Source organism: Schistocerca americana, chromosome 6, assembly GCF_021461395.2.
Source record: "Schistocerca americana isolate TAMUIC-IGC-003095 chromosome 6, iqSchAmer2.1, whole genome shotgun sequence".
Classification (NCBI taxonomy): Eukaryota; Metazoa; Arthropoda; class Insecta; order Orthoptera; family Acrididae; genus Schistocerca; species Schistocerca americana.
The window spans coordinates 386,972,493-386,998,294 of record NC_060124.1 but is presented as its reverse complement, the minus strand read 5'-3'; the positions used below and the strand labels follow the sequence as shown (position 1 = coordinate 386,998,294).

At 41.4% G+C, this 25,802-nt stretch overlaps 1 protein-coding gene across 2 annotated transcripts in view; it reads left to right on the top strand.

Annotated features, from left to right (window-relative positions):
• LOC124619454 (palmitoyltransferase ZDHHC23-B) overlaps positions 1 to 20,114 on the top strand; it is a 71,289-nt gene extending 51,175 nt beyond the window's left edge. For both annotated transcript variants that reach the window (XM_047145850.1, XM_047145849.1), the window contains exons 4-5: positions 7,671 to 7,847; positions 19,378 to 20,114. In XM_047145850.1, coding sequence (XP_047001806.1) covers positions 7,671 to 7,847; positions 19,378 to 19,531 — 331 coding nt within the window. In that variant the 3' untranslated portion in view covers positions 19,532 to 20,114. The remainder of the gene's footprint in view (positions 1 to 7,670; positions 7,848 to 19,377) is intronic.
• The last annotated feature ends 5,688 nt before the right edge of the window (positions 20,115 to 25,802 follow it).

Genomic DNA, 25,802 nt, shown 5'->3' with positions numbered 1-25,802 from the left:
AGAAGAGAAATTTGTTAACTTCGAGTATAGATTTAAGTGTCAGGAAGTCATTTATGAAAGTATTTGTATGGAGCGTAGCCATGTATGGAAGTGAAACATGGACGATAAATAGTTTGGACAAGAAGAGAATAGAAGCTTTCGAAATGCGGTGCTACAGAAGAATGCTGAAGATTAGATGGGTAGATCACATAACTAATGAGGAGGTATTGAATAGAATTGGGGAGAAGAGGAGTTTGTGGCACAACTTGACAAGAAGAAGGGACCGGTTGGTAGGACATGTTCTGAGGCATCAAGGGATCACAAATTTAGCATTGGAGGGCACCGTGGAGGGTAAAAATTGTAGAGGGAGACCAAGAGATGAATACACTAACCAGATTCAGAAGGATGTAGGTTGCAGTAAGTTCTGGGAGATGAAGAAGCTTGCACAGGATAGAGTAGCATGGAGAGCTGCATCAAACCAGTCTCAGGACTGAGGACAACAACAACAATGTTTTTTCTATGGGATGAGAAGGCTGGAGGATTGCTGGACAAAGTGTATATCCCTCACTTAGTCACTACATCAAGGAGTAAGGTGAGTTGTTGACGAAACTTATCAAACCATCTTCTTACTACATGAGCATCATCTTATTTTCTTGTTCACAGTGACCAGCATTGTGCCCGTAATCAGCCTCACCTACTTTCCATGAAAATTATTCAACCTGTTTGCTCTTATTAGCTAACTTTTCTTTGTTCAGTGCAGTTTCTCTACAAAGACTTAAGATACTTCATCACCATCTGGTAGATAGTCTAGATACGTAAAGCCCTCGGTTATGTCCTATTTCAGGTTACTGGTGGCATGTTGACTATATTTAGCATCATTCCTAATATTTCGTCTAAAGTCATTTAATTGTAATCAGTACTGCTTATGTATTGATTCTTCAATTCTTACAGTTTTCCACACTTTCTTGAAACATTCAGTACCCACTCTGTTACTTCACCTGCTAAAAATGCATCAGCTTTTGCAATATTTTCTGAATTTGCCCTGAAAAAATTGTCATACATGTAGTCTTTCAGTGGAATGACATAGTTGTAGTTTTCCTTTGCAATCATATTGCAGCCTACTAAAGTCTGGATCCTTAATGTTCGATATGAGGGCAGAAAGCTAGTACTTCCTTTCTGAGCAGGTTAGGGTCTTATCGCTCCCATCTGTGCCACAGGTTTAGAGAGAGAGAGAGAGAGAGAGAGAGAGAGAGAGAGAGAGAGAGAGAGAGAGAGAGAGAAGGAGGTTGAATGCAAAGTTCACTTAGATGTGATGGCAGAAAGGAGGAACGCCTTTCATGTTGACAAGCCTTACAAAGTGCTGCTGCAGGCAACAATGATTAAAATTTCTTCACTGCTGAAGTATGACCACATCATAGGTTGGAGGAGAGCTTTTATTGCGGACTAGTGCTGTTCACTGTAAGGCATCCCAAGGAAATTAAATCTCAGTGGCTACTGGGGATTAGTAGAGGAGCATGCTCAGAATAGTTCAAAACAGGGCTGCCTTCTGATGTGACATACACTTCAGTGTAAATGGATTGTGATGTCAGTAGCCAATGAGCTATATTTGTGGAAATTGTTGCAGTTGTGCTGTCAAAATTTAGTTGCTGTGTGTGACAGAGGAAGGTCAGGCAGATGTCGCTGGAATAGGACACTGCTGCGAGGAAGACACACTGACAAAATATTGAAGAAGAGTGACCCGCAGTAAAACAATTAGCTATCAGCTTATTGTGCATGACATATTAAGTAAAAAGTGGCGTATTGTAGACTGAACTCATTATAGTTAGTAGCTGTTGCCAAGGTTTGACTAAGTCACAGCTACAAGTGTAGTATTCAATGCATGCAATATACCTTATCATAACATCTACTGATCAATAGTCTCCCATTGGCTAACAACTGGGTATTTATAGTTTTTTGATAAGTTTTGCTATAAGCGGCTAGTAACTTATGAAGTGCGACATTAGCTTGATGCCAGTCATGGATGAAAAGTCTGAGTCTACACCCACACATTGTGATACACAATAAGGAGGGGGAAAAAAACACTGCAAAGGAACTATCTGAATGGGATGGAAATTGGTAGATGTTTGCATGTACACATAAACAAATGATAAAGTTTCAGAAATATTGGATGATTTATTCAAGAAAAGAGCTTTACAAATTGAGCAAGTCAGTAATGTGTTGGTCCATGTTTGGCCCTTGTGTGAGCAGTTTTTCAGCTTGGCATTGATTGATAGTGTTATCAAGTGTTCTCCAGAGGGATATCTTGCCAAATTCTGTCCAATTGACAAGTTAGATGGTCAAGAGAGATACAGAGATCTTGCTGGCCAAGGTAGATTTTGGCAAGCATGAAGATAAGCAGTAGGAACTCCCACAATGTGCAGGTGGGCATTATCTTGCTGAAATGTAAGCCAGGGATGGCTTGCCATGAGAGGCAACAATGTGAGGCATAGAACATAGTTGACATCCTGAGCTGTAAGGGTGTCGTGGATGGCAACCAAAGGGGTCGTATTATGAAAAGAAGTGGCACCCAAGACTGTCACTCCTGTTGCTGGACCGTATTGCAGGTGACAGATTGGTATCCCACTGCTGTCTGTGGTGTCTCCAGACATGTCTTTGCTTATCATCAGGACTCAGTTCAAAGTGAGGCTCATAACTGAAAACAGTTCTACTGCAGTCAATGAGATTCAAGGCTGAAGATGTGTCTGGAAAAGCCCCAGACAGCAGTGGGATACCATCGTGACTGTTGGCCACCATACAGCCTGACATCCAGGAGTGATGGTCTGGGGTGCAATTTCTTTTCATAGCAGGACTCCTTTGGTTGTCATTTGCAGCTTCTTCACTGCACAGTGGTACATGAACAATATTCTACACCCTTTTTTGTTGCTCTTCATGGCAAGCCTTCTAGGTCTCACGCTTCAGCAAGATATTGCTCACACGCACAAGGCAAGAATTTCTACTGCGTAGCTTTGTGCTTGCCTAACCCAACAGTGGTCAGCAAGTTCAGCAGCAGGCCTCTCCAACCATCTTGGGATTTTGATGATGTAATGTGCCAGTTGGATAGAATCCGCCACAGTATCCCTTGGGAGCACATCCAACAACTCTGTTACTCAGTGCCAGGCTGAATAACTGCTTGCACAAGGGCCAGAAGTGGACCAACACATTATTGACTTGCTCAATTTGTGAAGCTTTTTCCCTCGAGTAAATTGTCCAAATTTTTTGAAATTGTAATCATTTGTTTGTCTGTACATGTGCATCACATCTGCTGATTTCCGTCCTGTTCAGATTATTCCTTCGTAGTCTGTTTCTTCACCCCCTGTAAAGTCGCGAGTCAATACACAATAGCATTTATTGCACTACTTTGCAGTACGGCTCGTAGCTTTGGAGCCATTGGTGGTGACAGATACAGCCGCTTGTATCTTAGCGTGACTCATTTGCACCTGTCGCTAGCCTAGCCGTGGGAAGCGGTACCTGTGTCAATTAGAGCGACAGAATATTCAAGCCCCTGAGAATCTAAATAAACTGTATTAAATATTATTTAATTTAGTTAAAAGTCAATATACTGTCCTTTGCTATTGAAAAGAAGACTGTGAAAAAATCTCAGCTTTCTATCTGACATACTTTCAGAGTTAGAGAAAATTACCTAAAACACCCCAAACCGACACTCATAAGATTAAAGTCAGTTAGGATTCTTAGCAGTTTGTCTTTTAGTATCATTTGGAATTATTATTGAAGCTCACTAAATGGCAGAACAATTTTTTTAGATTTTTTTTTGTAATTAAGAATGTTCACTGTTTTTCATTTTTGTAACATAGAATTCAGAAAGGATTAATATTTATTTAATGACTATTTGTTTTGTTGTGAGAATAAATGAGTGAATGAGAGTGTGTATGTTGAGAGTGTGTATGTGGGACATACAAAAAAACTTCAATATTATCTCATGTTAAACGTTACATAACTATGTCATGGGCAAGTGTTAAGCAAGCAAGTTGCAATGAAAAATGTAATTTCCCCACTGTGCTGATAACGTATGTCCAAGGGTACTTGCTTTTGTAAGAAGGCAACCAGAATAGCCATTTACAGAGTAACATTTTTCTAAAGTTATTTCAAGATTAATTTTCGTTTCTTTTCTTCTTTTGGCTATATTTAAGCTTTTCAACAAATTTTGTATGATACAAATAGAACTGCCTAGGCAATTGACATAGAACAATAACTCCATTTGCATGTTAGGGGAAGAATTTCGGCATGGTCGAAATACATGGACAGGTTTTGTTTTCCTGTCACTGTAGGTAGCATGCAAACTGCAAGTGCTATACTCCAGTGAATAGCCTTGCAACTCTCTTAAAGGAGTAAATGGTTATATTTAAACCAGCGTGCTGGTGTGAAAATGACTGAATTTAGAGTTTCAGGCTCTAGGAAGGGCACCGAGCGAGGTGGCGCAGTGGTTAGCACACTGGACTTGCATTCTGGGGGATGACGGTTCAATCCCGCGTCCGGCCATCGTGATTTAGGTTTTCCGTGATTTCCCTAAATCACTCCAGGCAAATGCTGGGATGGTTCCTGTGAAAGGGCACGGCCGGCTTCCTTCCCCGTCCTTCCTTAGTCCGATGAGACCGATGTCCTCGCTGTCTGGTCTCCTTCCACAAACAACCATCCAATCTAGGAAGGGCAGTTGTAATTGTTCTGTCATTGATTGTAGCTTGACATGCAGTAATTCTCCTCCAGAAACAAAGTTGTTTTCCTTTCCAAGTAAAAAAACAACACACAACTAGACAGAAAGCTTGGACCACAGCACTGAATAAGAGAATACATCTGGTGGTAATCACTAGTCCCTTGCTAAACTTTTCCACATTTTTAGTCATCTTTTAATCAGTGGTGTGCTCACAAGAGAACCCGACAGCTGAGGCTTTGTATCAGTATTGCTCGTGACACCAAAATTATCTTGGATGGAGGTTGCAACAGATGATACTATTGCAAGGTGCAAATGAAGAAAAGGGAGGAACAGCAGGAAAGAAAAACCTTCAGGGAACTACAATGTTGTATTGATTTATGAATCTAAAACATCCCAAGCAAGTACCTTGACAATGTGTGGTAATATAACTACTTTTAATGATGTAAACATAAGCTTTTGTAGTTTAAAAGATAACTGGGAGGCAGAAGCTCAGACATTTTGATGCTATTTCGCAGAAGTGAATCAGTACCTTCTACATTCTGTGAGCACTATAGTAGCATCCACCTAATTAAAAACATTATTCCATTTTACCCTTTTACAAAATACTTCAGTTACTTATAAACATCTGAATATTTGTGGACTTAAATAAAAATCAAATTTGAACTATGTCAAAAGGATTGATTGGTTCGAGTTGCAGACAGGCACAATAAAAAGACAGCTAAAAACTTAAGCTTTTGGACGCAAAGGTTCTCCTTCCAAGCTGGCATGAGCACACACACACACACACACACACACACACACACACACACACACACACACACACTCCAATGCCCCTACATGCTGCCGGCTGGATGCACAGTGCTGCATTTCAGCAGGTGGACTAGGGTGTGGTGTGGCTTATGTTTAGTAGGATGGGTAGAGGGGTGGGGGGAGGGGGAGGTGGGAACCAGGGAGAGGGATTGGGAGTTAGTGGCTAGCGGCTTGATGGGGTGCAACCGGTTTGCAGCTAGGAACAAGGGAGGGAGGTAGGGGCAGCAGGAGCATGGGCTAGGCATGTGATGTATGGGTGTTGGAGCTGGTGGTGAGTGGTGCGCACTGAACATGGGATGTAAGTTTGGGAGGGGGTGACAGGACAGAGGAAGGGGAAATTGTAAGGTGGGAGGGGGCATTGTTGGGTCTGGAGACTGAGGCCAAGAGAATTACAGGAGCGAAATATGTGTTGCAAGGATTGTTCTCATTTGTGTAGTTCAGAGAAGCTGGTGGTGGAGGGAAGGATCCAGACGACCCAGGTTCTGAAGCATTGCACATGTTGTGCTCAGCTGCATATTGTGCCAATGTGTGGTCAGTTTTGCGACTGATGACCACAGCTGTTAAGTCCCATAGTGCTCAGAGCCATTTGAACCATTTGAACCATCAGTTTTGCGGTGGCCAATCATCATGCTGGGCGGCTGATTGGTAATCATATCAACATAAAAATCTGTGCAGTGTTTTCAGCAGAGTTGATATGACATGGCTGCTTTCACAGATGGCCCGGCCTCTGATGGAGTAGGATAAGCCTGTGACAGAACTGAAGTAGGAAGTGCTGGTTTCGTGGATTGGACAAGTTTTGCACCTTGGTCTTCGACAGGGGTTTTACCCATGTTGTAAGGGATGGTGTAGGGGTGGACTAGGATGTTGTGTAGGCTGGATGGGTGATGGAACACCACATTAGGAGGGATCAGAAGGACCTTGACTAGAACATACTCAGGGGTAGTGCGTGTCTGTGAAGGCTTTGGTTTTCACGTTGTTATTCCATTCTTTACTTTCATTGTATTCATTTGAATTGTGTTATTTTGTAGGTATGTTTAGCACTGTAACAATAAAAGCAATCTGCGAAGATAAAAAGTTGCTTCTGCGTACAAATCTTACTGGATCTTGCAGTTGCTTAGGTCACAAACTTGTGGAACACCACTATATTAAGAGAAGTACTCGACAGAAAGAAAACATACTTAACAATGAGTACAAATCAGGTTACTGGAGTAAACAAGAAATGCGTGTATGTTAATTTTAAGAATCCAATAAATTCATCCACTTAGCATCACATAAATTGCTATGTTCCTCAGTATAGTACACCACTCTGATACACATATATTATGCTTATAATATGTACTTAACGTGAGCCATCAGAATTGTGTCCTGTTCATACTCCTACTGATACTGGAAAGACTGATGACAGAAAACTAAAAACTCGGACATTTAGACAAATTATGCACGAAATTCAATCTGTGATGTAATATAAAAAGGTTCTAGCAGTTTTTGTGCTGAAAAAAATTAATTACCAATTAAAATGTAGTAATATTCAATAAAAATAGTAAATTATGATTTAGATATTACACTGTATTACAGCCTTCTTAGCCTGGGATATAATTCCTCTTCTTCAATTTGTCTTCTCGGACTGTATTATTTGACACTTTAGCATATCATTTACATATTAGGTTCCAGGTGTAACTGCAGCACTGTAATATGATGCCTGTATTTGTCTCGCACTTCATCCTCCTATTTCACATATTGCATGTAATTTTTCGAAATAGTCCTGTGGTTCCCTACACCATATACGACAGTCAGCTTTTCTGTCTTATAACCTGTAGATAACATTTATTATTATTATTATTATTATTATTATTATTATTATTATTAAGGTTAAAGTGATAAGCTTAGCTCTTTTTAAAAACAGTAAGGGTGGACACAAACTGGACTGAAAGATATGAGATTTGTATAGACCAGTACTGTAAGTTACCTCATGGAATATTCAATATTGTGCTTTCATTTTGAAGAACTGATGCAGAGATCCTCACCTACCCATCCATATTTATGGTACCTGCAATTGCCTAAGACAAAGCTGAGCTGCTCCCTTTGAAAAGTATACAATCAGTTTCCTTCTACATGCTTGGAATTGTTGACAAGACATTACAAACCTAACCTTTCTTCTTCTCCTCCTTTTCAGGTTAGACTGCTGTATTGGAGAATACAACAGGCATGCCTTTATAACAGCACTGGTATTAGGTACTGGAGCTCTCATTTATGGCTCTATCCTCATTCTCACATCAGTATGCCGACCTTTCTTCTGGTTGGACTTTATATTGCTGCCATATGACTGCAGTGATGTTTATCATGACCTTGAGTAAGTAAAAGCTGTATCCAAACTGTGATATTTTTGATTGCGTAGAAATGGTTAGTTTCAGCGTGTGTGTGTGTGTGTGTGTGTGTGTGTGTGTGTGTGTGTGTCTTATTAATTAAATAGTTGTGCTGATGATACATACTTCGGTCAACTGTGTAGTATGCATCCTGAGTTTCTAAGCACCGCTTTTCATCATTGCCCTTATGGAAGCTTTGAGAACTGTAGTGGTCTGAAGGAAGTCTATGTGCCTCTCAATACACCCTCATCAGTCAAAGAAAACCTTTAGGCATTATTATAGCACAAACATTGAAGTACAGTGTGTTGGAATAACAACAGTTATGAGCAGCACACGGATTATTTTTTCTGGTGGAATGCAACAATCACTGGTTTGACGTATCAGTTTGAAAATAGTCACATTGTGAAGAAACAGCTCTAGGTTCAAACAGTTGTGCACTAATACAGTATACAGATTATTTCTCATTAACACAAACAATCCCATTTTTGTTCGAACAGATTTTGGGATTGCAGCTGGTCGTCATAAATTTCACTCCACGATATTTCGACGGGACACCTGTCAGTCATCTTCAGGTGAGCCATCGAAGACTGACAAATACATTCTCTGCTCCACCTTTTATAGCATGCTGATAGTGTTACTGCACATGCGTCATAGTCAGTGACAGAAAAACCACACTGTCTGGCAGCAGCACCCTCTCTGAAGGTGCTGCAAGGATCAGCTGTCTTTGGCATTGCCGCTTGCTGCAGTCATCGGAGTAGTCTGGCGTCATCGTCTGGAGCAAATCTCGGAGATGACTGGATTCTTTGCATTATCCAGTTGGTAGCCACTGTCACGCTTCATCAGATTTTCCGTGATGTGTATTTCAATGGATCTTTTATAGTGGAGTCCCAAAAAGGTGTTGCTGTGGCCAAAATTAATGTTTTGTCACACTCCTGTGAATGTCTATTGGAGATACAGTATTATACAACTACAGACTTGCTGGGTTGCAGAAGGCTGGTGCAACATTTATGTTCTGTGCGATGTTCTTCCACTGTGCATGTTGTTTGTCCTGTATAGGCCATGCCACACAGACGAGGTACTTGGTAAATTCCTGCCTTACGTGACAACAAATTATCCTTCACTGATCGCAGCAAGTCTAAAATCTTTCATGGCAAGCAGAAAATCACTTTCACTTGAAACTTGCCAAGGATTCTTGATATTTTGAAGGAAATATTTCCAACGAAGGGAAGAAAAGCTATCGGCTTTGCTGGTGCATTCTCCTCTTTATCCACTTCCTGGTTCTTGGTTTTAGCTGAGAATGCCCTGTTAATTTGCCGTTTCGGGTATCCATTGTCTCTGAACGCTGTCCTCAAGTGTGCAAGCTCTTCAGGTAAACTACCTGCATCCAACACTGTATTGACCCTGTGTACAAGGGTTTTAAGCCTGCTCGTGGTTTGGAATGGTTGATGGCAACTTGAAGAGTGCAAGTACAAATCAGTGTGAGTGAGCTTATGCATAAACAGGATCTCCCAGACAGCCTTCACTCTTCCGTCTAACCAAAACATCCAGGAATGGAAGACAACCATCTTTCTCTAATTCTGTAGTAAATGTAATGTTCTCATGAATGGAGTTAAGATGATGTAAAAACTCCATTAACTTACATTCTCTGTGGGACCACACTATGAAAGTTTCATCCACATACCTCCAAACAACAGTTGGCTTAAGAACTGCTGATCCAAATGATCATTTCTGAAAATACTCCACAAAAAAGTTAGCCACCAGGGGAGGCAAGGAGATGCCCATGCCGATGTCGTCAGTCTGTTCGAAATATTCTTAGTTAAACATGAAATAGGCCGAGGAAAGAGCGTGTTGAAACAAAGCAGTGATGTCTGACTGAAACTTTTTACCAATTAGTGCCAAGGAATCAGCAAGAGGAACCTTTGTAAAAAGAGATACTACATCAAAACTCACTATAAGATCCAAACTACTTAGGTGGAGAGCCCCCAGCTGTTGATAAAATTGGCAGAGTTCCATGTATGATGTGGACATTTACCAATGAATAGTCATAGCAAGAAATCAAGATGTTCTGGCTAAACCATATATGAGAGCATCAATATTTCTCACTACAGGCCGTAAAGGAAGACCTTCGTGCACTTTAGGAAGACGATAAAGTCTTTGTGGTAAGCTGCCATATGGTCTTAACTGCCAGATGGTGTCTGGAGGTAACAAGGAAGCATTCAGGAGTGTACCGTATTTACTCAAATCTAAGCCACACCTGAAAAATGAGACTCGAAATCAAGAAAAAAAAAATTTCCCGAATCTAAGCCGCACCTGAAATTTGAGACTCGAAATTCAAGGTGAGAGAAAAGTTTTAGGCCGCACCTCCAAATTGAAACAAAGTTGATCTATTGTAATATGAGACACAATTTAGGTGGAATGAATGACGATACAGCTACAGTAGTTTGGTTCGAGTTGTAAGCTTAGCAGTTAAGCTTTACCAGGTAGCCATTGCTATGCGTCAGGCGCTCCGTCCGTATTTATTCGGGTACTTTTCCTTTTTCACATGCTTCGTCTAGTTTGAATCGATTGCTTATTTTACTTTGATCTGATAAGTGCCGTTCTCTTTGTTGTAGGTGTTTACGTCACTCTAAGATGAAGATGCATTACTGTACTGTGTCGTGCATTGTTTGTCGCGTTCTGATAATGACTGTTAACGACATGTCGCCTCTCACGGCATGGCTTGCTTTTGTGCACGCTACCGCCGCTTTCAATTAAAAAGGAAAAAAGAGAGAGGGAACGTCTCATTAGCGAAACAATGGCAAGAGAGTGTTATTTGTTGTTACTTACACTGCTGCTTTCTTTGATAATGATCAACAAGAACCAAATAATAGACTGTGTATGATAGAAGATGTTCTGAACGAGAGTTTAGCGAAAATTTTTCTCCATTTGAAAATCTTTGTAGATGCCTCTGTAGTACATTACATTCTGCACAGAAATAAGTCATCTTAGATTTAAAAATCTAATCAACTGCCGTGCTTCAATTCTGACTATCACTATTAGGCATAAGAATAATATGAATATGAACATGACACGATACGTATATTCTTCCACATTTGCTGTTGTCTCACTCTAGTTTCGTAGTTTATTAGGCAGACAGGATTTAAATGCGATAGCAGTAAACATGAAAGAATACATGGCAAAATGTTTATATTCCTATTATTCTTATGGTGAAGAGAATACTGCAAGTGATTCACAGTTCATAAGAGTTCCTATTAGCAACCATCTCTTCTCACAGGTAGGAAAAAATTCAGATTGTAGAGTTGGCCATATTGACAAACATCCCAAACAGTCTTGTCAGTCGGATTTTCATAGTACATTGAAATGCTGCTACATTCGAAAATGAACAATACGGAATTTGTGTTTACTTCGTTGGATAATGTATGATCAGTCTTCCTGTACATAATATCACTAAGTAGGCCATAAATCTCCAAATACAAACTATGAGGTAACAGCACCACTATTATCCGGATCCTCTCAGAGATTTCATAGTGCACCCCTTTCTTCAGAGGTTATATTACTGCACTGACGAGGAGCTTTCAAAAGAGCACAGCAAGTTTCTCTTCTTGTTTCTTCAGCAGCATCCATAGGAAGACATCATACAGCTTCTTCAATGTCACTCATGAAACTTATCAGAGGTAGTGAACTAGGTGTAGATGCAAAATTGAGTCCTTTGGACAAAGCAGACATTGTCCAAATTCTTCTCCGTGAAATTAATAACAGAACGCCGTGCAGTTATTCCCTAGAAAGAAGTGCTGCAGTCGTCAGATTATGTTGAACAGTTCTTCTGAAATGCCGTCCAACCTCTATCTCATAACAGATTCTCTCCTTAACAGTAGTATGACTGGTCTTCTCTGTTATCTTCCATTCAGAGGCAGTCTTAATAAAATGTGTCACTCTGGCAAATTTTGGTATTATGTCATGGTTCTGACAATTCATTATAAAAACTTAAAAGTTTTGCTCTCTTACCACTCAGCTTGTCGAAACTTCTCACAAGTGAGGCCACCTCCTCCCCATAAAGGCGTTTGATGTGAAATTTAAAATTTTCCCTGTAATTTGTATGTTCAAAGAGATTTTGGGATTGCAGCCGATCATTGTAAACTTCACTCCACATAAGTAGTTTGGATCTTTTAGCGAGTTTTGATGTAGTATCTCTTTTTGCAAAGGTATCTCATGCTTATTCCTTGGCACTAATTGGAAAACAGCTTGTCGGACATCACTGCTTTCTTTCGGCATGCTCGTTTGTCAACCTATTTTATGTTGAACCAAGAATATTTGGAACAGGCGGACAGCATCACCATGGGCAGCCCCTTGTCTCCCTTGGTGGCTAACCTGTTTATGGGCAATTTTGAGGAAAGAGCACTTGTTTTTTTGGAGGTACATGGGTGATATTTTCTTAGTGTGACCCCATGGAGAAGATAAGTTAATGGAGTTTTTTCATCATCTTAACTCCATTCAGGAGAACATTCAATTTACTATTGAATTAGAGAAAGATGGTTGTCTCCCATTCCTGGGTGTTTTGGTGAGACAGAGGACTGACAGCTGTCTGGGACATTCTGTTTACTGTAAGCCCATTCATACAGATTTGTACTTGCACTCTTTAAGTTGCCATCACCCATTCCAAACTATGAGCATACTTAAATCCTTGTACACAGGGGCCATACAGTGCCAGATGCAATTAGTTTACCTAAAGAGCTTGCACATTTAAGGACAGTGTTCAAAAACAATGGATACTCGACATGGCAAATTAACAGGGCTTTATCAGCTAAAACCAATAACTGGGAATTGGATAAAGATTATAATGTGCTAGAAAAATCTGTAGCTGAATCCATTAAAATACACATCGCGGAAAATCCAATGAACCATGACACCAGCTACCAACTGGATAATGCATGTAATCCTGTCATCTCCAAGATATGCTCCAGACAAAGATGCCAGAATACTCTGATGACTTCGGCAAGCGGTAATGCCAAAGGCAGTTGATCATTGCAGTTCCACCAGTGAGAGCACTGCCGCCAGACAGTGTGGTTCTTCTGTCACTGTGCCTCAGACATACGTGCAGCAATACTACCAGCGTGTTATACATGTTATACAAGGCGGAGCAGAGAACATCTTTGTCAGTCTTCAATGGCTCATCTGAAGATGACTGGCAGGTGTCCAGTTGAAATATCGTATAGTGAAGTTTACAATGACCAACTGCAATCCCAAAATCTCTTTGAACATTTAATTCACTGGGAACATTTTAAATTTCACCATCCTGTTTCATTTGTGTCAGATAATTATTTCTTTAATGCATTGAAATGCATCTTGACATTCTGAAACATGTAAGGAACATTGTTCTGTCTCTAACACTGTTTACCTATTATATTGACATAATATTTGATCAGGTGTTGCTTTTGGTTTCTTATGCCTCTTTCTTGTGGTTAAGTGGTATTTCATAGCTTTTGAACATTTGTATTAAGTAAAACTATTGTGCCCGACTGAGAATCTTAACTTGGATGCTGTACTTCGCAGGCAGTATGCTAAGGATTGCATTACATGTACACTCTTAAAATGATGACTCAGCACTTCAACTAAACATTTGTTTCTCTCCTCCATACCTTTTTAACATAAGTTATTGTTTTGTAGCTGATCCCCCAACAAACCTCTGCACTTACCTTGTACATTATCAAGAATCCTTCATCAATTATATGTCAGTGCACAGTTTCTGTTCTTAGAGACATGCCTGAAATCACGTTCGAACTCCAGTGGGAACCTTGAAGTAGTGAGTATGAAGGACATGGATGGCGATTGCTGATAGATGGCGTTAGGTGGGAATGCGGTTAGCCGGGAGGATAGTCCATGCAATTTCGAAAAACACTGTATCTGCATAGCGCAGTGGTTAACACAACTGCCTAGTAAGTAGGATATCCCAGGTTTGAAACCTGGCACTGCGCACGTTTTCACTCATCATCGCTAATTCTGCATAAAGTCCAGAAACAACTGACATCAACAGTTCCTTCTCCCTTTCCTTTCTCCTTCCTCCATCATCTATTTATATAATCCTCCGTCAGTTTTACAGCAGACAATATGAAACAGATTTCCAGTACTCTCAATTTTGTTCAGACTAATTACAGTCCTCTTGTGGGTCCGGGGTTTAGGATAAGCCCAAGGTATTCCTGCCTGTCATAAGAGGCAACTAAAAGGAGTCTCCCACTTTTCGGCCCTATAAGTTCAGATCCCATTTTATGGTTTGACCTCCCACTTTCCAAATTCTACAGAAGTGCGGACCATTTGGGGGTGGATGCCTCATGTGGTGCGCCATATATCCAGTGTGCAGTTAGGCCTTTTGCACCTCATATTGTCCTGGATCTGCATCTCCACCTGCAATCCAGTTATCTGGGCAAGGAACGCATTACAGGGTACACCATCTACTTCCATAGTTCTCTGCCCTCTTTTGCCTAAGACAATATTGGATTTCTCTGCACCCACCATCCAGCATGGTAACCAGTCTGTTGTGGTGGGGCTGTCATGTATCCATTTGGTGGTAACCCCCTGACAACATAGGGATCACGCTCGTGGCAACCACCATCGTGCCAGGTGGCCTTCGCTGTGGCTGGGTGGCACCTGTGAGGAGAGCACTTGATTGGAGTGGGTGGCATCAGGGTGGATGACCCACAACGAAGCAGACCAAGTCATCTTTTACTGTGGACCGAATAGCCCCAGCAGTCTGTAATAAAGAGGAGGTTGATTATAATGCTGATAGGTATGACCCTAAATTGTTCCCCTCCCTAGCAACATCAAGGGAGAAATGTAGGGCTACAGAACAATGGGATCCATATTTACCTTGTTACTTACTGTACAACAGAGCTGATGAGAACTCCTTTTTGGATACGAAGCCTCTACTTTTTGTTGAGCACCTGGAGGGATAAATTTGGGGAAGTGACAGTGCTGTCCAAAATGCGCAATGGGGGGTTTTGATTCAGACAGCATCCCCAACCCAGTCCTGGGTGTTACTCACCTGTGACAAGCTGGGTGATATTCCTGTTTCAGTCACTCCCCATAAAAGCCTCAACATGGTCCAGGGGATTAATTTTCATCGCGACCTCCTGTTGCAGTTCGATGATGAGCTGTGCTCCAATTTAGAATGACAGGTGCTCCTTTCATCTGGTGCATTTACAGGAGACCCAAAGACAATAGGGTTGCTACTGGTGTCTTCATCTTGGGCTTTGAGAGTGATTTGTTACCTGAAAAGTTCAAGGTGATGGTATACCGATGTGATGTCAAACCTTACATCCCTCTCCCTGTGCAGTGCTGTAAGTGCTGGAAATTCGGGCACATGTCCTTCCGGTGCAAGTCGAGCACCACAAGTAGAGACTGGACGTTTGCTGCATCCGAGTACTCCATGTGTGCCACCTCCCACCTGTGTGAACTGTGTAGAGCACCACTCCTGCTCGCCAGACTGCCTGGTACTCCAAAAGGAGCAGAAAACCATGGAGTACAAGACCCTGGACAGGCTGTCATACCGTGAGGCTAAACTCAAATATGAATGGTAAACCCTATTTGAATGCTATCTTCTTATGCTGCTGCCGTGACGGTGTTGCCATCGATGACACCATTATGCCTATCATCTAAGCCTGCCCCAGTGGGCCCTCAGGGCTGCCCATCTTCCTCACTCCTCCAGCTGGCTGGGGGCATGTCTTCTTCTGTTGCTCCCAAAGCTTCTACTTTGGGAAACCAGCCAGTGGCTGAAAGTGCCACTGGCTGCTGGTTGAAGGACTTCAAGGTCTTCCTCTGTGCCTGAAGCTACTTCCAAGAAGCCCTCCCAGCAAGCCCTGTAGGAGTGGAGAGAGGGCAAACTATCAAAGAAGAAGTCCGCTAAGAAACGGGAACCTACAATGGTCCCCACACCAGCACTCCTCCACAGCTCTTTGTTACTGGATGCCAACACTCAACCAGTGGCGACAGGTGATGCTGAGGCCTAATTTGCCTCCTTGGTCACTTCATGCCATCCTAGCTGACAGGAAGCGTCATTCTCCAGTGGAACTGTCGCGGTTTTTTCTCTCACCTGGCTGAGTTATGTCAACTCTTAAACAGTACACCTACTTTTTGTATTGTCCTTCAGGAAAACTGGTTTCCCGCAATGCAGACTCCCACCCTTTGTGGCTATCAGGGGTACCAAAAAAAACCGTCCTGCATGTGACAGATCGTCAGGTGGAGTATGCATCTGTGTCCTTACCTCTGTCTAAAACAAACCTGTGCTCCTTCAAACACCTTTAGAAGCTGTGGCTGTCAGGGTGAGGACAACGCAGGAACATCTACCTCCCTCCAGATGGTGACACACCGCCCCATGTCTTGTCTGCACTCATTTCGCAACTCCCGCAACCTTTTCTTCTTCTGGATGATTTTAATCCCCTAACCCTTTGTGGAGTGGAACCCAGGTTACTGGCTGTGTTAAAGACGTTGAGGACCAACTAACTCACCTTTACTTTTGTCTCCTAAATACAGGTGTCCCCACACATTTCAATGTGGCACATGGCACTTACTCAGCCATTGATCTCTCGGTTGGAAGTCCTGGCCTTCTTCCATCTATCCACTGGAGAGCACATGACGATTAGTGACCAGTTTCCACTCTTCCTGTCCCTACCCCTGTGTCCCTCATCTCGACACTTGCCATTTGGGCTCTTTCCAAGGCTGACTGGGATGCTTTCACGTCCGCTACAGCCATTGAATTCCGATTGCATGCAACCATCAATGAGGTGATTCACACCATCACTAATGCCATTACTGCCACAGCTGAATTGGCAGTTCCTTGTTCCTCCAGCTGCACCTGGAGGAAGTCAGTGCCTTGGTGATCACCGGAAATCACTGTGGCCATTAGAAACCATAGGTGGGCCCTCCAACATCATAAGCGCCACCCCTCCCTGGAGAACCTTATTGCCTTCCAATGGCTCCATGCCCAGGTTTGCCTCCTCATCAAACGAAGGAAGCAGGAGTGTTGGGAATGCTATGTCTCCACCATTGGAATATGAACCTCCTCTCCCATGTTTGGACCAAGCTCTGCCAATTTTACTGCCATCAGACGCCTGCAGTTGTACCTGGAATTTCCACAATTGGAACTGTATCTGCCAATCCAGATGTAATCATAGAGCATTTTGCTGAGCGCTATGCTCACACCTCTGGGTCTGAGAATTACCACCCCACCTTCTGTCTCCTCAAACACAGGATGGAATGACAACACCCCTCTTTTTCTCCGTGCAACCTTGAGCCATACAGTGCTCCCTTCAGTGTATGGGAATTTCTCAGTGCTCTTGCTGACTGTCCTGACACATCCCCTAGCTCAGCCCACATCCATTCACAAGCGCTGAAGCATCTGTGAACAGATTCCCAGCACTGCCTCCTTGCTGTCTTCAACTGCATCTGGAGCAATGGCAAATTGCAGTGGTGGGAGACTGTCATCATCCCAGTTGTAGTGCCTTATAAGAACCCACTAGATGTGGATAGCTACTGTCCCATCAGCCTCACTTACGTTCTGTGCAAGCTAATTGAACATATGGTAAGCTGGTTCCGTCGCAGGGCAGTTTTCACCAAGGACGCTCCACCATCGACAACTTGCTTCACCTGGAGTCTGCCATTAGTTTGGACTTTTCCTGGCACCAGCACCTGATTGCCGTCTTTTATAGGCCTGATGGAGGCCTATGATATGACTTGGCGACACCACATCCTCACTACCCTGCATGAGTGGGGTCTGTGGGGCCTGCTCCCAATTTTTATACAGAACTTTTTGTCACTCCACAAAGTTTTTGCGACCTGGGATACAGAATGGCACACCCTCAGTACACCAAATAAATGATGTGTTGTTAGGGAGACGACAGATGTGTTGTGGTCACCTATGCGAGCCAATCGCAGGAAATCTGTTGTCCTGTGCTGGCTCCGCGTCAGCCATACGTGACTCTCACATTGTCATCTCTGTTGCGAGGACCCACGTCGGTGTCGCTGTGGCTCACCTATGACTGTTGTCCACATCTTGTTGGACTGCCCAATTTTAGCCACTCTGCAGCAGACTTTTAACCTTCCCAGCACACTACCGACAGTGTTGGTTGACAGTGCCTCAACAGCAGATTTAGTTTTATGTTTTATACAGGAGGGGGGTTATTATCGTACCATCTAAGGGTGGGTATCTGGCCTTCTCTCCAAGGCCTTCACCCTCCCTCCATTTTAATTAACTCTCTGTCACCCTTTCTTTGCATTTTGTTTGTTTTGGTGTTCATCTTTTTTCTACAAGTGCTCATCTCACACCCCCCCCCCCCTCTGGACATTTTAGTGTGTTGCAGAGTGGCTGGCTCATCCTCTTTTATTCTTGTGATCAGCCAACCCAGACTATCTGCTCTTCTGCTCTATGGTTTTAATACCTTCCTCTACTTTTCCATATGGTGTATGTTTTCCCCCTTTCTTGTTTGTTTCTTTCATTTTCTCTTTTGTTGTGGTTGCCCATTCCTTTTAGCCCCTTTTACTTTCCCAAACTAATTTTGGGTGTTGTCTTACCTTGACCTTTGTTTGCATCTGGAAAAAGGGACTGATGACCCTGTAGTTTGGTCCCTTTATACCACAAACCAACCAACTAATTACAGAACAGCATGACAGTAAGATGATAAGACTTAAATAGATGAAGCATCAGTGAAATAAAAATTACAGATTTTTTTTTTTTTCAGGGCAAAGAATTGGAAAGTATAGTGCCTGTGACGACTGTTCTGAACAAATATTGAGAAACAGCTTTAGCCGGAATATACGAGACAGAATCAGCTTATCAGTAATACTGCAGAGTTATGCCTATGCAATTTTTAAGTCATCATGACTTCTAACTTAAGTTTCTCCATTCAAATTACAGTACCAAATCCTGTAAAGTGAAGTCAGGTGTTGACACTGTTGATTTCTTAGTCCAGCAGCATCATCGATTCATGATGCTGCCTGTCACCCACGTCTCAATGGGTTATTGTTGTTCTTATTATTATTATTATTATTATTATTATTGTATGAGGGGGTAATGCAACATGGGTATAAGAATCAAACTGTTTTGTTAAAAATTATTTTACTGCATTTTGCTCTATGCTAACTAGTGGAACGTGTGTGTGTGTGTGTGTGTGTGTGTGTGTGTGTGTGTGTGTGTGTGTCTCTGTCTGTCAGTCAGTCATTTCATGCCCTATTGCTTATCACTGTGACAAATATGGCATCCGAGTAAAGCAGTGTAGAAATTGGATATTGTTTTAGTTTATTCATGACTGATTACTTCTGAGTAGGCAACATATTTGTGGAATTCTATGGATTCTTAGAATAAGAAATGAGAAGAGTTTTTTGTTTCTTATTTCTAGTAGAAATTATTAATTCTTGTTAAGATGGTCTCAGATTCCTAGTTAAGTCAAAAAAGTATTCTAAAATATTAATGTATAATTCTTAACCAGGAAATGTTAATCGTGTCCTGTTTATTGCTCCTATTTGTTGCAGGATTGCACTGTGCTTTGTTTGTGCTTTATATGCACTGATTATGGCAGCATTCTTATTACCAATTCTTCTGCGGCATGGCTGGATGTTGACAAGAGACTCTTGGTCCCGAAAGCGATTGACATCCTCGCACGATTACCAGTTGCCTGTCGCATGAGATTGTTTCCAATAAGACTGTGATGGATGGCTATCTACTGGAGTTGCCTTTGGCTACACTCCTTAGCCAGTATGGCAGATAAGACAATAGCAGGAGTTCCAAGAGGACAGTAAACTTAAAATATAAAGTATTGCAAGAAAATTATTTCTGTTAACTGCAGAGTATTTTCATCCTTTTACCGTCTAATATATGATTACATGGAAAAATAATTCAGGAAGTAAGCTGAAAATGAATACATTTTTCAAAGGAGAACCAATGGAGGTGTTGAATTTCCGCTTTTAGATCCGAATACCTCTCATTGGGACATAATGAGGAGAAAAGAGAATGTGTGCAAATTTCTGTAAAGGAGATGTTATGTCCAGAGACATGCTGATAAAATGGAGAAGAAACTAAGTGAACTTATTTGTATAGTTCTTATATTTTTATACATATGCATCCCACTTTTCAACCAGTATTAATTGTAGGTTTTATTTATACACTCATCACAACATTCTAATTCTCTTTCATTTCATATTTGTATGTTTTTCTTTGTACTTATTGAATGCTTGAGTTGAACCTTTAAAATACAGTACTTTACATTTTTTGTTCCTAAGGTTATCATTTAACTGTCTACAATGTGTGTCTTTATTCATCTACTACTATCAACATAGTTTCATTAGGCTCTTTTTTGTCTATTTTTACCAGATAAATGACTAGCATAGAAAATAAAAACTGAATGAGGTAAATATCACTGCACTAAGTACAGATTAACTATCACCACAAACCTGAGATTAAAGGGAATGGTGAACATTGTACATAATTTTTCTGTTGTTGATACTCCTTTTGGAGGAGCTATTGGCATAACCGTGATTCTCAAGTGAACCATTCTGTGATTTGTGATACGCAGAGAGAGAGAGAGAGAGAGAGAGAGAGAGAGAGAGGGAGAGAGGGGGGGGGGGGAGAGAGAGAGAGAGAGAGAGAGAGAGAGAGAGAGAGAGAGAGAGAGTACTAGGGACTGATAGAGCTTTGCTAGATGTTAATGAAATGTTGAAATAAATACTTCAAGAATACATGGAACAACTAAAGTTAGTTTCATCGTCTGTATTACAAGTGCCAGATCATAATTATGAAATTAATTTCCACATTTAAATAGGATACTTGGCCTAGGTCAGCAAATAAACATCTAATAACTGACTTTTTTAATATTCCATTATTTTGCTGACTGTAACTTTCAGCATAATACTGGCAGATATTAAGATACTAAAATGTTAATAATGGTTCAATATATTTGAATGCATAATGACCTGGGTGAGAAGTCCATATTCATCACATTAATACAACTCAGTTAAAATCTTATCATAATTTTGTTGGTACACTTCAAGCTACATTAATGATTATATGTAGTAGAAGACCAGTATTTGGCATGGTTTACCTTCATGGGTGTCAAATACGGAGTACAGAAAAACAGAAACTTTATTCAGTTAGTAAACTACACTGAAGAACCAAAGAAACTGGTACACCTGCCTAATATCATGTAGCACGTAGAAGTGCCACAGCATGATGTGGCATGGACTTGACTAATGTCTGAAGTAGTGCTGGAGGAAATTGACACCATGAATCCTGTAGGTCTGTCCATAAATCTGTAAGAGTATGTGGGGGTGGAGATCTCTTCTGAACAGTACATTGCAAGGCATCTCAGATATGCTCAATAGTGTTCATGTGTGTGGAGTTTGGTGGTGAGCAGAAGTTTTCAAACTCAGAAGTGTGTTCCTGAAGCCACTCTTTAGCAATTCTCAACATGGTGGGTGTCACAATATCCTGCTGGAATTGCCGAAGTCCATTGGAATGCAAAATGGACATGAATGAATGCAGGTGAGCAGACAGGATGATTACGTACATGTCACCTGTCAGTCATATCTAGATGTATCAGGGGTCCCATATCACTCCAAGTGCACACACCCCACACCATTACAGAGCCTCCACCAGCTTGAGAAGTCCCCTGCTGACATACAGGGCCCATGGAGTCATGAAGTTGTCTCCATACCTGTGCACGTCCATCCGTCTGACACAATTTGTAATGAGACTCTCCCGACCAGGCAACATGTTTCCAGTCATCAACGGTCCAATGTTGGTGTTGACGGGGCCCAGGTGAGACATAAAGCTTTGTGTTGTGCAATCATCAAGGATACATGAATGAGCCTTCTTCTCTGAAAGCAAAAATCAATGATGTTTCATTGAATGATTCACATGCTGACACTTGTTGATGGCCCAGAATTGAAATCTGGTGCAGTTTGTGGAAGGGTAGCATTTCTGTCATGTCGAACGGGTCTCTTCAGTCACCGTTGGTCTCACTCTTGCAGGATCTTTTTCCGGCCAAGGTGATGGAGATTTGATGCTTTACCGGATTCCTGATATTCACGGTACGCTCGTGAAAAGGTAGTATGGGAAAATCCCCACTTCATCACTACCTCGGAGATGCTGTGTCCCATCACTCGTGCGCTGACTATAACACCATGTTTAAACTCACTTAAATCTTGAGAGCTGCCATTGTAGCAGCAATAACCGATCTAACAACTGTGTCAGACACTTGTCTTATATAATCGTTGCCAACCACAGTGCCGTATTCCACCTGTTTCCATATCTCTTTATTTGAATACGCATACCTATACCAGTTTCTTTGGCTATTCAGTGTATATCACTACACCAAAAATTTCCGTGCTTTACAGCTACAAAGGCACAACTACCAGTTGCTGTGGAACAACCAACAATTGCTACGACCCATAATAGTAAAGGAAATGTAGAGGGCAGGACATGTTAACTGCAGCAAAGCTTGTGTGCAAATGTTTTGTATGCATTTGACATTTCATGCAGTATGGTGTTTGATAAAAGTTGTTGTGGAACTGATTAGTGTGACATTCCATATTGTATGGCAACATGTCTGCAAAACATCATTTGAGTACTTAAGATTATGGATGGGCAGATGGATAGCTCAAAGCCACTCAGTGTCACTACTGTGGTCACAGTAATAGTTGTGTCCAGAAGTGCCATTTTGCAATTAGAAAGGGCCATTGAAGGTGGAAATCGTATGCAAACGTATGCTAGTAGTCATAGACGGACCACCACACAGCAAGAGGATCGATATGTAATTCTAGTGACGAAGAGGAACAGACATCTCATTACTAGGCAGATCGCTACAGACCTTGCAGTCACTACCAGAACCATTTCATGGCGATTAAATCAGGCTGGTTTGTATGCTCAGAAGCGTGTTAAATGCATCTCATTCAACCATGTCAATGTCGAGAAAGAGGTTGCTGGGGTAGGGAGCATGTTAGTTGGGGGCGACAGCAGTGATCCAGAGTGGTGTTCTTGAAGGAATCTCACTTCACTGCAGCAATTGATTCTGGCCACCAGGTACTATGGAGAGAGACAGGAACACATTGTACATCACAGAATATTCATGAACATTATTGGAATGGCCTAGATGTTATGGTGCGGGCAGGCATTATGCTGACTTTCTGTTTATGGATGACAGTGCCTATCCACACAGGACAGCTGAGGTATCAGAAACACTTGAAAATGAATATATTAAACATATTAAATGGCCTGCATAGTCCTCAGACCTAAACCCTTTAGAGCATGCCTGGAATCCCCTTGGCAAATGTGTTTCTCAATGAACACCTGTTCCCCAAACCATGCAATAACCAGAAGACCTCCTTGAAAGAGGAGGGGGGCGATGTACACTAAGGACTCCTCAATAGTTTGATAGCCAGCATGAGTAACATAAGCAAAATGTGCATTAGTGTGTGAGGTGGGCATATTCCTTACTGAGAGTCCAATATCAACATTTATGTTGGGAGTCAGACCTGTGTCAAACATGAATGTTATTTATATCGTGTTATCCTGCTTTCCCATGTGGTGAAACCTGTATTATTTTTCATTACAATTATATCACTCAACTTACGTTACGTATGTACTGTGTTTCATTGTTACGTATGTACTGTGTTTCATGTCATCCACCATTGGCAGTGATTACTCTTGTCCAACAGTGTGTCTGTCCATTAGCAATTGTCAAGCAGTTTACTAATTGACATAGTACAAAGGGAATAACCTACATAAATATGAACATCTGCATTACTTCTGGAAAACATTCATTATAGTATGGACCAAAAGCATAACCCAATGCAAGCTTGTAAGAGTACAGTGATTAGACAAAAAACCAAATCCAGATGACCTCAGTGAAGCCAAAAACATCTGGCAGAACAGCTGATAATGCCAGTCAGCATACAATTTATAATAACTGTATTCCCAAGTAAAGTAACATCATATGTCATGGCTGTGCTTCCAAGTTACATTAGCCCATTTAAGATACAATTCAAGAAAATTTGGAACTGCTGACCAAGATTTCACAGTACTCTCTCCTGCAGTATTCAACAAAATTGGTATGATTGATCTGACATGCAACATCCAATGTGCTATAGAATACCCACAAATATAACTGTACTGGATGATCAAAACCTGAAGATCTTATTACCATGTAGGTCACAGGCAAGAACAAAATGAAATAGTAGAAAATATTGACTATCACTTATTGATACATTATGAAAGATGGAATAGTCTGGTCCTTTCATATAACTAAAATATGTGAAACTTAGCCACTAGGTGATACCCCAAAATAATGTATACACTCTTTGAAGCTGAACATATCTTTAATGAAAGGGGTTAGAAATAAAATTTTAGTGGTGTTCGGTGCCTCATGGTCCGACTTAAGGTGGTAAATGTTCAAACTGATGTCTGTCCATCACAATACACCGTCGACAATGACTGACAACTGAATTGTCGACAATGACTGACGACTGAGCGACCTGCCAACTTTGTTTCCAATGGAATAGCATCACAGGCTTGCTCAGTTCACTCTCTATGATCATCCAATGTAAACCGTGTTCTTGAGAGTACCCCACAGAAAGAAGTGTAGAGGAGTTAAAACTGGAGATCGAGCGGGATACTCCACACTCCCTCTTCATCCTGTCCATCTGACAGGGAATGTACGATTGAGAAATGTCCTCACATCCAGGTGAAAGTTAGGTGGTGCCCCATCCTGTTGAAAGTAACAATTTTCATTTCCAGACACAATGCTAAGACCAGGAGTTATAATTTCCAAGTAAGAGTCACCCTTGACAACGTTGTAAAAGAAATACGACCCGATTAACCCTCAAGAAGACAGACCACACCAGACTGTTAATCCAGGTAGATTAACATGCCATTGCTTGGTTACATATGGATTCTCCCTGGCCCACACAATTATGGAGGTTAATTGTTCCATCAAGTTTAAACATTGGTTCATCTGACCAAAGAATTCGATCTTGGAAATGTTGCTCTTTTTCACAACTGTTAATGAACCACTCAACAAAATTCGCTTTACTCATCAGGATCATCCTCATTAAGAGCTGGAGAAGTCTTGGAATGTAAGGCTTAAAGTTCCAAGACCACAAAATTCTATGAACACTGCTTCTGCAGATCCCAGTCTCACGAGAGCATTGCCTCACAGATTTCTTTGGGGATCGTGTGTATGCCTGCATCAAAACTCTCATTGTCTGTTGAACTTCTCTTTTGTCCGCTATGTCCCTTCTTCATATCCTTTGACTTCAAACTTATCTCTGATTCTTGTAATTGTTACTCCTGTCGGTGGTCAACTCTCTGATGTCAGTGTACCAGACTCACATTCTCTGTTTTCCAGTAACACTTTAGCACCCATTTCCATTGTTCAAACGATAATGCCATGTTTGCTGACAATCCTGAAATAAAAGAAAGCATTGTTATGTTTTTCACCGCCTTCTAAATTATTACCCATAAAAATTGTATTTCTGTCTCCTTTAATTAAAGAGATATTCTGTTACAAAGAGTGTGTACATTATTTTGGGTAAAGTTTAATAGTTAATGCAGTTTAAAGTGTACCAACAAGATGTCTGTCACACAGTATATTCAAGCTGCAGAGCAACCAACACACAAGATTTCAGTTAAAATAACTGAAACAAATACACTGTTGACATATTGGTTGTTGGATTCTGTCTCAGGATCAATTATGTAAACAATTTTCCTGATACTTTGCCAGCCTGATATTTTGTCTAGCATTGTCAAACATTCACCCTCCATTGCTGGTTACAGACTGTAATCAAACCCATGGCCAATGATCATATGTGCCTGTCATGCCAACGTAAGGGGTTTTCCCTGACCATTACTGTTGTGGTTCTCACTTTGCTTCCTGCAACAGTCATACAGTCATTTGCTGCAGCAC